The sequence below is a fragment of the Hyperoodon ampullatus genome (genome assembly GCF_949752795.1).
Source record: "Hyperoodon ampullatus genome assembly, chromosome: 2".
NCBI lineage: Eukaryota > Metazoa > Chordata > Mammalia > Artiodactyla > Ziphiidae > Hyperoodon > Hyperoodon ampullatus.
In genome coordinates, this window is record NC_136915.1 from 166,164,218 (window position 1) to 166,179,568 (window position 15,351).

Here is a 15,351-nt window from a genome sequence, read left to right on the forward strand (position 1 = left end):
TGGATGCTGTGGAGAATAATGGGATAAAAGAAGGCCAAGTGGTAAGATGAGTTAGGAGGTTACTGAATAGGACATGATACTGAGGAGAAGACACATTTTGCTTTCAAAACATATTTTGGAAGTGGACTTGATAAACCAGTGAGTACAATAATATTTTCCAAATATGTTCAACTGGAAATTGCTCAGAGATACATATATACATAGCATACGTATAGACATACATGGGAAACGTATAGACATACATGGGAATGATAAACACTGAATGGTTCCTCTGAGGAAGGCAAAAGGCGGGAGGTGTGATCACAAAGAGATAATAATATACAAAGCTGATGTTGTTGGTATTGTTTTATTTCTTAACCAGAGAGGTAGACACAGGAGTTCATTGTATGTCTTTATGATTTTTTGGTATGTTTAATTTTTTATTATTCTTTTTAAAATTTTTATTTTATATTGGAGTATAGTTGATTCACAATGTTGTGTTAGTTTTAAGTGTACAGCAAAGTGATTCAGTTATGCATAAACATATATCTACTCTTTTTCAGCTTCTTTTCCTATATAGGTTATACAGAATAGTGAGTAGACTTCCCTGTGTTATACCGTAGGTCCTTGTTGGTTATCTATTTTATATATAGTAGTGTATGCATGTTAATCCCAAACTCCTAATTTATCCCTCCCCCCGCCACCTTTCCCCTTTGGTAACCATAAGTTTGTTTTCTATGTCTGTGGGTATGTTTTAAATATTTAATCATAAAAATAATAGACTATGTTTAGTTATTTTATTCAATCCATGTATATACAGTTTAACTGTTATGAGTGTTTCTGCAACCAAAAATACTATAAAGTAACTTTAGTTATTCCAATTTATGATGAACTGAAAGATTTTTATTGGAAAAAAATCTGTCACCCCACAACTTTAAGTCAGTGATCTTTGCTCTGATTATGAGAACTAAACACTCAACAACTAAATACTATGGGTTACTGAACAGGTTCAAGGTATATAAAGTCTTTGTGAGTCTTCACAGTAATGTGAGTCTGATTTTATTGAAGCAAAATACCACTTCTATTTTTAGCAGTAAATATGCAGTTGTATTTTAAAGTACTAGGTTTAACATGCTTATTCCCCCATTGATCATCTTTCATAATTATTCCACCCTCTATATTTCTTATTTAAAGACTGACCTTAAATGTTCCCAGGGGCACTAAAACCTGCTTCTGGAAAAAACCTGCAGAGAATTTGTAATCCAAGCACTTCCAGAACAAAGCATGTAACAGTAACATTCCCCATTCACTCCACAGCACCATCTGTCTCCAAGATGCTCCCTGAAGCATGGAAGCTACACAACCAGCCATCCTTCCCTCTCACTACTACCTTAAATGAAAACATGTAATCAATAAAACTTACCCCAGATGCTCCATCAGCACATCCTGTTTTCTCTACCTTTGAAATCTGTCCAGAGTTCAACCACTTTTCCCCACCTCCACTGCCACTGCTTGGTCCAAACACCAGATTACCTCAATTGTCTCTAACTGGTCTCCCACTTCTCCCTTCAAATTCTCCCCATATCTTTTTTTCAACAATGCAACCTGAGTTCAGGATAAAACATATATCAGAGCATGTCATTCCTATACTCAACCTCACTAGTGGTTTCCCATCTCAGCCCAGTAAAACCTAAATTCTCTACTATGGTCAAAAGACCCTGTTAAGATCTGCCACATTTCTCTTCTTTCCTTTATCTTTCTCCATAGCATTTAACACCTCTGATATACTGTATATTCTACTTAGTCATGTGTTTATTGTCTGCCTTTTCCACAAGGATAAAAACTTAATGAGGGCAAGAGTTTTTTATCTGTTTTTTATTTACTGTTGTATCCCTGAACTTGAATGGTGCCAAGCATTAGTAGGAGTTCAATAAACGTTTGTTGAATAAATGAATATTCCTCTCAAAGTCACAGGAAGCACAGATAGTCGTTCTGCCATTTTTTAACTTGAGGTTTCTGCCTCTTTCTGTAATGTCAAAATTAACAGAAACACAAGAAAGAGCTGTTAAGACAACTGATGGTATGGTGAGAACCATAAAGACCCTAGTAGGTAGGAAAGATATTAGCAGCCAGAAACGAGATTTTAGAGTTTTTTCTATTCCTGAGGATTTCTACTGATAAGTAAAACATTAAAATAGCCTCTACAGTATTTATTGGTTAGTCAAAGCATTTTTTCCTCTCTTGTAACCAATTACTATTCTTAAAGTTTTCAGAAAATTTTATGTTTATGTTCTTAATCTTCCTTATATCAGCCCATTGTGATGTGCTTTAAATTCAATGTATTACTTGATAAAGGTATTAATGCTACTGTAGTAATCATAGTGCAATACATAAATGTATCAAACTAACATGTTGTGATACACTGTGATACAAGCTTACACAATGTTATATGTCAACTATATCTCAATTAAAAATTCAATGTATCACTATTTGAGGGAGGAAAATGGGGGCAAAGAGTAAAGATATTATACAATGAATCTATTCTTCAGATAACAGCTTTAGAAAACTGCTTTGAAAGGGGGATTATACTTGGTGGTATTTAATCAGATATCCCGTACTGTCATTTCTTTTCTCATCACCCTAAGAAGAAAGGAGAGGCAGGAAATATACTCCAATTTGAAGAGTCAATGATTTCCTTAAATTTCAAGAAATACCAAGTTACTATATAAAGCTGAATATATTTGATACTCTAAAACCTGAACTATCTGGGAAGAGTCAACTTTAAGCACCAGCTGTCAGTTATCTTGTCAAGACTAAAAGAAACACTGTTTTCCTTATGTCTTTTGAAAGAAGGTGGAAGAAAAAACACTTTTGGAGGACTACTTGAATCACTATAGTCAATAAGAAATAGAATAAAACTTCTATTAAGGTCAACGGCTAAATTTTTGGTTTTAGCAAAGAGGCGCCTCAACTGGGGGGAAAACAAAGGTGGTTAGAAAGATAATAACAAACCAACAGCCAGTTAACCCTCTCTTAAGAATCCCTAAAGTTGGTTGTTAATTGAATAAATTGAGAAGCAACTAAAAGGACTATACAGGTGGATGGAGCAGAATGGAAGATAATATTATTAAGTAAATATTTACTACATAGCAGACAGAGTGCTAGACACTTTATATTCATAATTGCATTTAATCCTTAAAATAAACCCAGGAGCTAGGTATTGTTAGCTTCATTTTACAGAGAAAGAAACTAAGGCATATATTGGCAAAGTAATGTGAAGAAAGTGATACAGGAAGGGTTAACTAAAAAGCCAAATAAATACCTTAACGCCAATGTTAAGCTGTCCCTATGTTGCTTCTTCTATAACTGAATACATTGCTGAATTTTCTACATCAGGGTAACTGCCCTCATATAAGCACAAAAGTGATCTGGGTCTTAGATCCAGCTCTTAGTTCCCATCTGTACGCAACTTCAGAGATTAAGTGAATGACTTCAATCACCAAATGAGATTCATTTTGCTCCATGTTCATGAACACTAATCTGATCTAGGACCTGCCATCTACAAAAAAAAAAAAAAGAAAAGAAAACAAAAACTCTGCCCCTGATCACAAGGAAGACTTTTACTGAACAAAAACAACACAAAAGGCAATGCTCAAAATACTTTGGAAAGCTGTTTGGTAGCATCTACAAAACCCTAGCTTACATATGCCCTAACCCAGAAATTTCACTCCTAGATGTTTACCCACTGAAATGTGTACACATGTTTACCAAAAGACAGGTTCAAGAATTCATAGCAACACTATTCATAATAGCCCTAATCGGGAAATGACCCAAATGCCCATCAACAATAGAATGGAAGAACAAATAAATTGTAGCATATTCACAAAATGGAACAAATAAACCACGCCTAGATGCACTATATGGATGAGTCTCACAAACATAATGATGAATGAAGAAGCTAGATGAAAAAGAGTTCATATTGTATGATGCCATTTATATAAAGTTCAAAACCAATTAACACTAATCTAGGTGTTAAAAGTCAGGATAGTGATCACTCTTCAGAGGAGTAGTGACTGAGGGGAGGAGGGCTTATGAAATGCAGATAATGTTCTTTTTCTTTTATCTAGGTACTTGGCTACATTAATGTGTTCGCTTTGTTAAAAATCAGCATGTTTTACACTAATTTTTGCACATTTTCTTTTATTCTGTTATATTTAAATAAAAGGTTCTTTTAAAACCAATGTTTTATTCTTGGGGGATTAACAGCATAGCATCTACACTGTAATTAATACTTTTAGCCTTCTTCTTATCCCTCCATATAAACAGAGACAGATAATAAACATAGGAGGCTTTGTCCTTTAAAAAGATTTTTTTTTTCATTTCAATTTTGGGCTAAATGTCAATTTACAGAGTTCCATTCATCTCAATATAAGAAAATGTATTTTCAACTCTAGTTTCAAATCCTGTTGCAATCCATCTTCACCAAACAAAAGGATTAACCCAAGTCACCGCATATTCAGCTTTAAGTAAATATTTTAAATAAAACTACCGATAACTAGTTTTTGATTCCAACTGCATTGTCAAAGTCTACTAAAATCCTTCCCTTTTCTGCTACTTAATTAACTTCATATTCTTAACCTCAGAATGAATGAAGAAATCCTTAAAAATGAATGAAGAAATCCTTAAAAACATTTAACTTAGGAAAACATGAAATGAGGATATACTTTCTAAGAGTAAAATTTCAAGCTCAATGACTTTCTCATTTTGCAATAGGATCTTTGCGCAAAATATTCTGCAGACCAATACGTTTTTTTGTCAGAATAATGAACTTTGAAAAATCAATATTTTTTCCATCTAAGAATTTCTAAGCCTTCCATTTGTAACTCAATATTAATTCATAACCATCAAGATTTAAATTGTTTTCTTTAAAAAGAGAGAATATGACAAAAACAAATACCTATGGATGATTCTATTTAAGACTATGTTTCCATTTCTTCTTTTGGAATATTTTATCACATATGAAAGAATAGCCTTGATATAAATATTTTATTAACCACAAGGAGGAAAGGGGCAAAGAGAAAACACAGACAAGCAGGAAATAAAAGTTTATCTAAAAATTTCCTTTGCAAATTAATCCTCTGACAAAGATGACTTAGTGGAAAGAACAAATATCCTGAAGCACACTACAATACTGTTGCCAATAAACTTTATTTTGAAAGGCTACTTACTTTGTTGAGGGATGTTATCATTTATTTCCTTGGTTACCATGATGCTGTGATTACAACCTACTCCCTGTTTTGGAAAGCTATGCAACTTCCTTAAACAGCTGCAGAGTACAGGTTTAAGGGAAGAAAAAGTAACATCTATGATGCTCTTATTAATTTTAATGAGCATTAAGATCTTTCAAACACTGTGATTATGAATCGCAGCTGACAACTGATGAGAAGACTTATAAATTTACTTTTCTTTCCCCTACCATAAATGTTGCTAATTTTTTAAGCAACTGATATTAGAAATTCAAATATCTTCAAGATGAAATTTTCTGAGGAATTATGAATCTGGGTTCCAGAAGACCCGTGGACAGTGCTCCAATGTCAGGTATGGCACCATTGAGGTAGAGACAATTTTACAAAGTCACTAGTCCAGTGTTACTACCTTACCAAAAGTGACCAAGAAATCCAATTTAACTGTTATGATTAAGCATATTAATTTCATTCTCTTTTCTATAATGAACACCACCGAACCAATCTACTCTGAAGTTAGATAATATCAGCAAAAAACATGAAGCAATGATAATAAGTATTTGCAAGCTCTTACTATGTATAAAGATAAAACTGTTAAAATGTCATGCCCCCACTTTTTCCTATTTTTATAAATACCATGAAATACTGAACTCAGCTCAGTGTGCAATAAGTAAGACCTATAAATATTTATCAGAACTAACTTTTAGTATCACATTGTTTGAAGATTACAGAACTCAATGAATTTGGTTTTACTTTCAAAGAATATTAAACTAAATTAGAGGAGTCAGAACTGTTCACCACACCCATTTGGATAATCAGGCAAAGTAGAGTTTTTAGTACAAATGTCCAGTTTGCTTTGTGCATACTGTGATCACACCATTTTGACTTTGAATAAGGTTTTAGCTCCTAATTTTGCATTCTTCCTTTAGGTTTAATTTAAATAGGCATTTTAGGAACTAATCTGTAAGTAAGACAAATAGAATTAATGCGTCATCAGTCAGGTACTCTGGCTGTTATAATATTCAGAATTCGGGAACTTATTCTGTGTCTCTCAGCAAGTCACTGAACTCTTCTTTATCAAAATATGTTACAAATGTTTTAAAATCTTACATGTTTACAAAATGCTCTGCACCCTTCATATGTTGTGCTTCTGCCAGCTAGAACCTTTGAAGAGCAAAACCCAGCTGTGCTTGCATATCAGATGGTTACTGCAGTAAGTAGGCTGAAAAGTAAGCTATGCTTTATATAGCTTATACATTTTTATCTTTTTTAACCTTATTTTATGATGAAATTTCTAGTTCCTGGGGTGATTAAAATGGTTAGACTTTTCTTCTAAGAAAGAAGAAACTTTGTGTTAAAAAATTAATATTGTAATATAAAACTGTCTAGATTATATTAAGTTTATACTTTTGATTACTCCAGCTTTTTACATTAAGACAGTTATATTTTTATATACATTTATATTCCTAATAAAAAAGTTTTTCTTATCCAGCAACTTTTTCATCACTGCAAAGACAAACATTTTGATGGGCAGTATAAGATGTATGTGTGTGTAATATTACTTACATCTTTAAAAGAGTAAAGTAAATAAATACAGCCATCTAAGGAACTAAAAACAATAAAGGAAACAAATATAGATACCTAAGGAATTCTGCAAACTAATTTTTGAAATATTCTACTGTCTAAGCATATAATTTTATGATATAGAAGCTTTAGTTTATCACTTCTCAATTGTCTGGTAGGAGTCTCAAACACCACACAGGAAGAGATATGAATTGAGAATTTAATTACCATAAAGTTTTCATTTATATTCACTCTTGGAGTATAATTACATTACCATTAAAAACACCTGATTCTAATTTCACTTATTTAACTTTAAAGGTCCTTGGTATTAGTAATGCATAATTACACAGATATAGGCTTATTGTGAATTTAATGATACAAATTTATTTACCTCATTTTACTTTGTAGAAATTATATATGCCTAACATTTTCATTTCTCACAAATAATAAAATTACTATTAAAGTAATCTTTATTAAAAATTCAAATAGAACTTTTTGGTCAGTATTTATGGCTTAATGTTCTTTTTTAAGGTAAAAAGAAAATGAAGAAAATTGTTAATCGTGTTAGGTAGAAACTATTTTCTATTTTGACTTAAATATGAGAGATGGGAGTCACTCTACCTCACAAAGCAGTAAGTCAATGATGTGGAAGACCATGCAGAGTGGGAACTTGGCAGTAAAAAGAGTGAGAAACCACTGGGATGCATACATATGAGCTTCCAGGTTCAGATCAGAAAAATGGCCGTGCAGGTCCGGTAACTGCTCCTGAAAGTCAAAGTGGAAAATTGTGGAGGGAGGAACACTGAAGACGCCTCATTTCCTGCCACAACTGCGATTTATGACAAGCTTGCTACGATCACTCTCAATTTACTACAGCATTTGTTGACTTTTATATAACTACATAGAAGTGATGATAGAAGATGAGAACTGGGCATATGACAGAGAGAGAACAAGAAAGACGTGTTATGAACAAATAACAAAGATCAACTCTTGCTCACTTGACTGTTCCTGTTTCTTGGGAAATGCTTGCTCTGACAGAACACCTGTGGTCTAGTGAGTATCAGGACTCCACGGTCAAGTCACAGCACTCCATTCAGGGTTGAACTCCTAACTAGCCAAAAAAGAAATGTATCTTTTCTTTGAAGACCATTTAATATCAACATCATCTGGGTTCTATGATATTACTTCAGTGCATTATGGTACTGAAGCCCAAAACATAACCGTACTTTTAACAATCTATCTTCAACATATTAAAAATTACAAAGTACAGAAATTGTACAAGTATATAATGTATAAAATTGGATGTCTCCTAGAAAAACCCTTTATGGGTTTTTCTGGAAAAAATACTGGGAAAAAGAGGAAAAAACCTCTTTTTCCCCGAGTTATACAAGTAAATGCTTTTCAAAAGCATGAAAGGCAAAGTATAAAGCATTAGCATAGCTATTCCCATAACTGAAAGACAAAGGCAAAGATATATAAAAGCCCACTTTAGTTTTGTTTTCATAAACAGACCACAGAAATAAAAAACCTCACTTTTTGTACAAGATGCTCTTTGAAAAACACCCCAATGTACCCATCAGGTACTTTTAATGGGGTATCGAAGTGGTCATTCAGTTAACAGACAGAAGTCCTAACAGAAAATGTATTTGGGTTTCTTCATAGTACCATGAGCATGCTATTCATTTATCAGGTACTTTTATTTGACTCTCAAAGCTCTTAAGAATACTGACCTTTGAAAAAATATGAACTTTTTAAAATGAAAGGTAAATGAAAGATAAAAAATGTGAAGAATCCCAAAATTTACTTGGAAGAATGAAATCTCTAAAAAAGAGCCCATTGCTTTTACTGCCCATAGTTACCAGATTCTTCTACACAGTCTTTTTCCCCCTCAATGCCCATTTGTCATTGTGCTTACAGTTCTTTTGACATCCTCCTCCCCCTTTATTTCTTCTTCACGTTTCAGGTCTTCTATCCTCCTACATTCCCTTCTCCTAATACAGCTGTCCTTAACCTCACTGCAAACTCTCTGCCTTCCACTTCCCTTTTCTAGTCTTTGTCTCCTATTGGCTTCACTTCCCCCTTAGACACCTACTGATCTGCTGACAGGTCATGTCAATAAGCTCCTACCAGTATCCTCTACTGCCACATCCCAGTAACCTTCCTCCCCAACCACTTTACTTTTCCCCAATATGGAATCAATTCAATCATGTATTTTCTTCACATTTCTCTTGGATTCCCAATACCTCTTACAGAGAAAGCCATATAAATATGTTGCATAGACCCATTACAAATTTAAGATTTACAACCTCAGGTGGAATTTCAAAGCTACTCAGTAATTCCTTTAACAGCACTAGACAATAATTTTGTCCTTGCTCACAACCTTTTTTATGACAGATATATAAAAGAATACCTATTTCTCATACATATAATTTACACATATACATTATGAAATAGTTAACAACATTGTGTGAGATCTGGAAATTACAGAGGAAAGAATTTAAAGTGTGTCCCTACACTACAATATTTTAGGTGGTTTTTAATTTCATCAATGTCTTTCTGTCTCTTTAAAGTGTTCTCTACATGTGGACCTAAATATGGTACTGGTGCTAATTAATACTGAGAAAAATCTTAAGTACTTCAGTTTTTATTATGTAAATATCTTCATTTATTTACAAATAATACTGGGAAATCTCTTTACTGACTTAATTCACCATATTTACACTTCAAAGTGCATTAAGTTGAATATTTTAAATGGAAGACTATTTTTATAAATGGTCAAATAGTTAAATAAATATTTTATGATATTAAGACCACTGTAGATATTGGTCAGAAACCAAATCCATTTACCTTTTCTGTAACTTTCCATTAGATTTTCATAAACCATTATTTTTCAATTTTATTGGACTTTCCCTACAAGTCAACAAATCCCTGAGTGATAAAAGTTCCTAATGTTTATTTACCTGCATTAGTCTTTCCAACTGATAGAATTTGCAGTGAAGATCTTCAAAGTTGTTTTTGTAGAGGTCTCGTAAACCATAGTCATACATGATTTTCACCAAAACACAGAATGCTTGTTCCTCTGGCATCTACAGGAAAACATATACATACAGAACATGACTGAGTGGCATTTGACCAGAATGTCAGAAACATCCCTTCATGTTATTAGTCCCCTGTATTAGTGGTTGAAGGCCACTAATGAATGAAATTCTTCAGAGCCAGCTTTCTGCAGTGACATAGGTAAAATCTATGTTCCAAGTTTCAGGCTTCCCTACTTGAGATGAATTTCCCTCTTTTGCTAATTTTAATCACCTTGTCATTTACTCTTAAGCCATCTTAAAAATAGGTAATACAGACAGATGATGTAAAAAATCAAAACAATTTAAAAGTATATAAAGGTTTAAAAAAGTCTCACTCCTCTCTATCCCTATATCCACTAATCCCTGTATCTGTCCCCCCAACCTCTTTTGCATAATCTCATAACTACTCAATAATTTCTCATATATCCTGCCAGTGTTTCTTTATGCAAATAAAAGAATTGCATTTCTTATTTTACTTTTTCCCTTTCCTGTATAAAAGACAGCATTCTAAATACATTGCTATGCACCTTGCTTTTCTCCCTCAATAATTTCCCAAAAGAGGGATTGCTGAGTCAAAGGATAAAATGCATTTTTAATTTTGATAGATAGTATGATACTGTCCTCCCAGAATCTTGATGTTGCTATTTTTCTCTCTATAAAAAGGTTTTCAGCTGTTTCAGAAGCTTATGAGCTTCTCTCATTAAGATTTAAATGACAAATAAAATCTGATATACCTTCCCAGATATTTTTATCTGAACAGAGAATAAAATCTGAAATCAAAAGAACCGATCTCTAAATTATGGTATCAATGAGCTGAAAGAATTTAGAGAGGGACATATTCAATATTTTAGAATTTGTACCAAGCAAACAGAAAAAATTGTCCTTACTCAAGGTCCTAGGATGTAACTATTATGTAAACATTTACTTTAAATGTCACTTCTTTGAAAGTCTGACCTTGGCTGATTATGGTATTTGACACATTTGTTAGACCAACTTCCTGCCTGAATAATTGAATCAAGTAGAGTTCTGTTTACCCACTTAGAAATGTAACTGTTTATTTAAGTTCCTATACAAACTGACCACTTCTGTTTTCTACTATAAACCATGAAATATGTAAATTAGTTAAATAAAATCTCCTAAAGTTAAATAAGTACAGTTAGCTGTTGTCATTTTGCTTCTCTAAGTATTTGCTTATTTCTTTTTTACCTATGAGTTGGGGGCCTTGGCTTTGACCACAGCAGTTCAAGTTAGCAGACATTTTTCAGTTTTTATGCAGTTATTTAGAATGTAAGCACACTGTATTTTTTTTATCCCTTTAGCAATTCTGTCATTGAAGCTTCAAGTGACACTAATGTGCACATAAACAGTCTACAATACTTCTCTTACTACCAAGTTATAAGCCTCTTTGTCTTCTCCCTGATCTCTACTAAAATGGCTATACAAAAATGCTGCCCGTAAGATAACTATTACCAGCCCTAGAGAAACTAGTTCACTCAACCTTTCCCTCTTCCTAAGTAAGTGATGATTAGTTGAATATACAAGGTATAAAAGGGATTAACCTTTATTTCCTTGAATGTGGTGAGACCATTAAAACAAAAGTTTAAACACCCTTCAGCATTCATACATGCAGTCACTGAACATATAAGATGCATGTACTGTTCTAGGCCCTGGATACAGAGGTAAAAGTAGAGTGCCTTCCCAAAGGACAAGGAAATAGGCAACTCTACTTGAGTCTGATACAGACACAGAAGTTGTGGAGTAGGGGAGGATGGGGTGTGGAAGAGGAGTTAGATGTCACTACAGTTACAGTGCAAATAGAGGGATGGCCGGATATGAGCTTTATCAGGATAAACTATTTAAGAAAATGACAGATAGACATAAAGTTCTGCTTTGCTTTTAGATATGGAGCTTAAATTGATTCATATTCATTCATTCACACTCATTCTCTCTCCCTCTCTCCCCGCACCCATCTCTGTCTCTATCTCTTGGTCCCCTTCCCCTCTCCCTCCACCACCTTCCCCATTCAACTGTCTCTCACACATATACAAACAATATATTTAATAAATGTTCTTTAAAAACAAAAGCATTTGAAAGTTTGAACTTGATCCCTAAAAATAAAACTGACAATCCCAGCCTATTTTTAAAAATATATCTATATTTTAGGTGTGGGGGGCAGCCTTGGAGTTAGTATCCTTCAGGTCTAGCGTCAGCAATATAGCCAAGGTTTTGATTTTTAGTTAGTTCATGTGTTACATGAAAACAGTAGACTAAACCTACAAAACACCAGTCCAGCTGAGTAGAATCAATACTGACTATCTGTGAAGACTAAGGTCAGATATAATAAGCTCTTATGGGATCTCAGATACTATCTCAACATGAAAGTGACTAAAAATGAATCCCTGTGAAAACAGAAAAAAGGTTGCTAACAAAATGAGTGAGAAAGTAATGGGAAATAGGTATAATCCTTTGGAAAGTGTAAATTCAACCTTCTCTTTCTGGTTTAAAGATGAAATGGGATCTATTTAGCATGTCTAATTAAGCTTCCCTTGGTATTTCTCTTTCTTCAATTAATGTATTCATTATTACTAGCAGCAAGCAGGGTGAGCACACAAAATGAGAAAAATGTCAAAGATATTAAAAATGAGAATACCTAAAAATATATAAAATATAGCTAAACAACAAATACCAATTGACATTTACACCACAGAGAAAAAAGGAAGTTCACACGTAGACTTATAATGGTGTTTTGCTTTGAAGGATAAGACAATGCATGTTTTTGAAATATACCTCAGTGAAGTGTCAATAACAGGGAGTGAAGGCTGAGCCTAGATTGATGATATTGTAAAACATAAGATATATGATAAAAACATACTTTGGAAATTATAAACAATAATCACTGGTGGCTACTAATGACTTCAATGATGGCAGAAAAACTTACAACAATGAATTATAGCTTTCTTAATGCAAATAAATATAATACAAATAATTATAATAATAAGTTGGGTAACAGGGACCTAGCTGTAGCGTTAGCAGTAGTTGGCCATTACCATAACTCATCAAATATAGAAAATAAATAAACTGGAGCTGAGAAGCAATGCTCAACAACATACCATTATATGCTACTTCCATCAGATAAAACAGACATAAACAGACTAAAAAGTACAGATAACAGTAAAATGTGGCAAAATAATTAGTATTTACCACTTTCTGTTTTTAATATATGTAATTGTACATTTATATTGTTTAATTTTTCCCAGCTTTATTGATATAATTGACATACAACATTGTGTAAGTTTAAGGTGTACAAAGTGATGATTTTACTTATTTATATATACATATATCACCTCACATAGTTAACGATTTTTGTTTTTTATGGTGAGAATTTTTGTCTTTTTTGTGGTAAGCAATTTTCAAATATACAATACAGTATTGTCACCTACAGTTACTATGCTGTACATTACATCCCCTGAACTTATTAATTTAATAACTGGAAGTTTGTACTCTTTCACCACACTCACCCATTTCCCACATCTCCCACACCTGGCGACCATCAACCTCCTCTTTGTCTTTTTTTTTTTTTTTTTTAAATCTTGTGGCCACGCCACAGGGCATGTGGGATCTTAGTTCCCCTACCATGGAGCGAACCCATGCCCCCTGCAGTGGAAGCGTGCAGTCAACCACTGGACCACCAGGGAAGTCCCAACCATCAACAAACATTTTTCGTTTCCACATATAAGTGAGATCATACATGTCTTTCTCTGACTGACTTACTTCACTTAGCATAAAGCCCTCAAGGTTCATCCATGTTGTCACAAATAACAGAATTTCCTTTTTTATGGCTGAATAGTATTCCCCTATATGTATATACCACATTTTCTTTATCCATCCATCACTCAATAGACACTTAGATTGTTTCCATGTGTTCACTATTGCAACTAATGCTGCAATGAATGTGGGGTGAAGACATCTTTTTGAGTTAGTGTCTTTGTTTCCTTTGGATAAATACTCAGAAGTGGAACTGCTGGATCAAATGGTAGTTCTATTTTTGACTCTTTGAGGAACCTCCATACTGTTTTCCACAGTAGCTGCACCAATTCACATTCCCACCAACAGTGCACAAGGGATCCCTGTTATCCATATCCTCCCAACACTTGTTAATTCTTGTCTTTTTGATGATAGCTATTCTAACAGGTGTAAGGTGATATTTTGTTGTGGTTTTAATTTGCACTGCACTAATGATTGGTGATATTGAGCACTTTTTCATGTACCTGATGGCCATCTGTATGTCCAGAAAAGAAGTGTTCAACCTTTCACCACTGAGTATGTTAGCTGCTGGCTTGTCATATATGGCCTTTATTACGTTGAGGCACATGTCATCTATACCCAGTATGTTGACAGCTTTTCTCACGCATGGATGTTGAATTTTGTCAAATGCTTTTCTGCATCTATTGAGATGATTATATGATTTTTATCTTTCATTTTATTAATGTGATACATAACTTTTATGACTTGCATATGTCGAACCATCCTTGCATCCCAGGGATGAATCCCATTTGATCATGGAATATGATCCTTTTAATGTGTTGTTCAATTTAGTTTGCCAGTATTTTGTTGAGAACTTTTGATCTACATTCATCAGGGATATTGGCTTACAGTTTTCTTTTCTTGTAGTATCCTCCTCTGGTTTTGGTATCAGGGTAAAGCTTGCCTTGTAAAATGAGTTTGGGAGTTTTCCCTCCTTTTCAATTTTTCTGGAAGAGTTTGAGAAAGATTGGCACTAATGCTTCTTAAAATGTTTGGTTTTAATGTTTGGTAGTATGCACCAGTGAAACCATCTGGTCCCAGGCTTTTATCTGTTGGGGGAGTTTTGATTCTTGACTTAATCTCCTTACTTGTTACTGGTCTATTCAGATTTTCTATTTCTTGAGTCTTGTGTGTTTCTAGAAATTTATTCATTTTTTCTAGGTTATCCAATTTGTTGGTGTATAATTTTTCACAGTAGTCTCTTATGATCCTTTGTATTTCTGAGGTATCAGCTGTAATGTCTCCTCTTTTTAAATAATTTTATTTATTTGCACCCTCTTTTCTTTCAGTTAATCTAGCTAAAAGTATATAATTTTGTTATCTTTTCAAAGAATCAACTCTTAGTTTTGTCAATCTTTCCCATTGTTTTTCTATTCTCTATTTTATTTATTTGTCTTATAGTCTTTATTATTTCCTTCCTTCTACTAACTTTGGGCTTAGTCTGTACTACTTTTTCCAGTTCCTTGAGGTGTAAAGTTAGGTTGTTCATTTGAGATATTTCTCTTTGCCTGATGTATGCATTTATCACTATAAAATTCCCTCTTAGTACTCCTTTTGCTGCATCCTATAAGTTTTGATATGTTGTGCTTCTATTTTCACTTGTTTCAAGATTTTTTTTTTTTTTTCTGCAATACGTGGGCCTCTCACTGTTGTGGCCTCTCCTGTTGCGGAGCACAGGCTCCGGA

At 33.6% G+C, this 15,351-nt stretch overlaps 1 protein-coding gene across 2 annotated transcripts in view; it reads right to left on the reverse strand.

Annotated features, from left to right (window-relative positions):
• RABGAP1L (RAB GTPase activating protein 1 like) overlaps positions 1-15,351 on the reverse strand; it is a gene marked incomplete at both ends in the record, with an annotated part of 630,503 nt that overhangs the window by 217,987 nt on the left and 397,165 nt on the right. For both annotated transcript variants that reach the window (XM_079698675.1, XM_079698674.1), the window contains 2 exons: positions 7,407-7,550; positions 9,746-9,871. In XM_079698675.1, the coding sequence (XP_079554801.1) occupies positions 7,407-7,550; positions 9,746-9,871 (270 nt within the window). The remainder of the gene's footprint in view (positions 1-7,406; positions 7,551-9,745; positions 9,872-15,351) is intronic.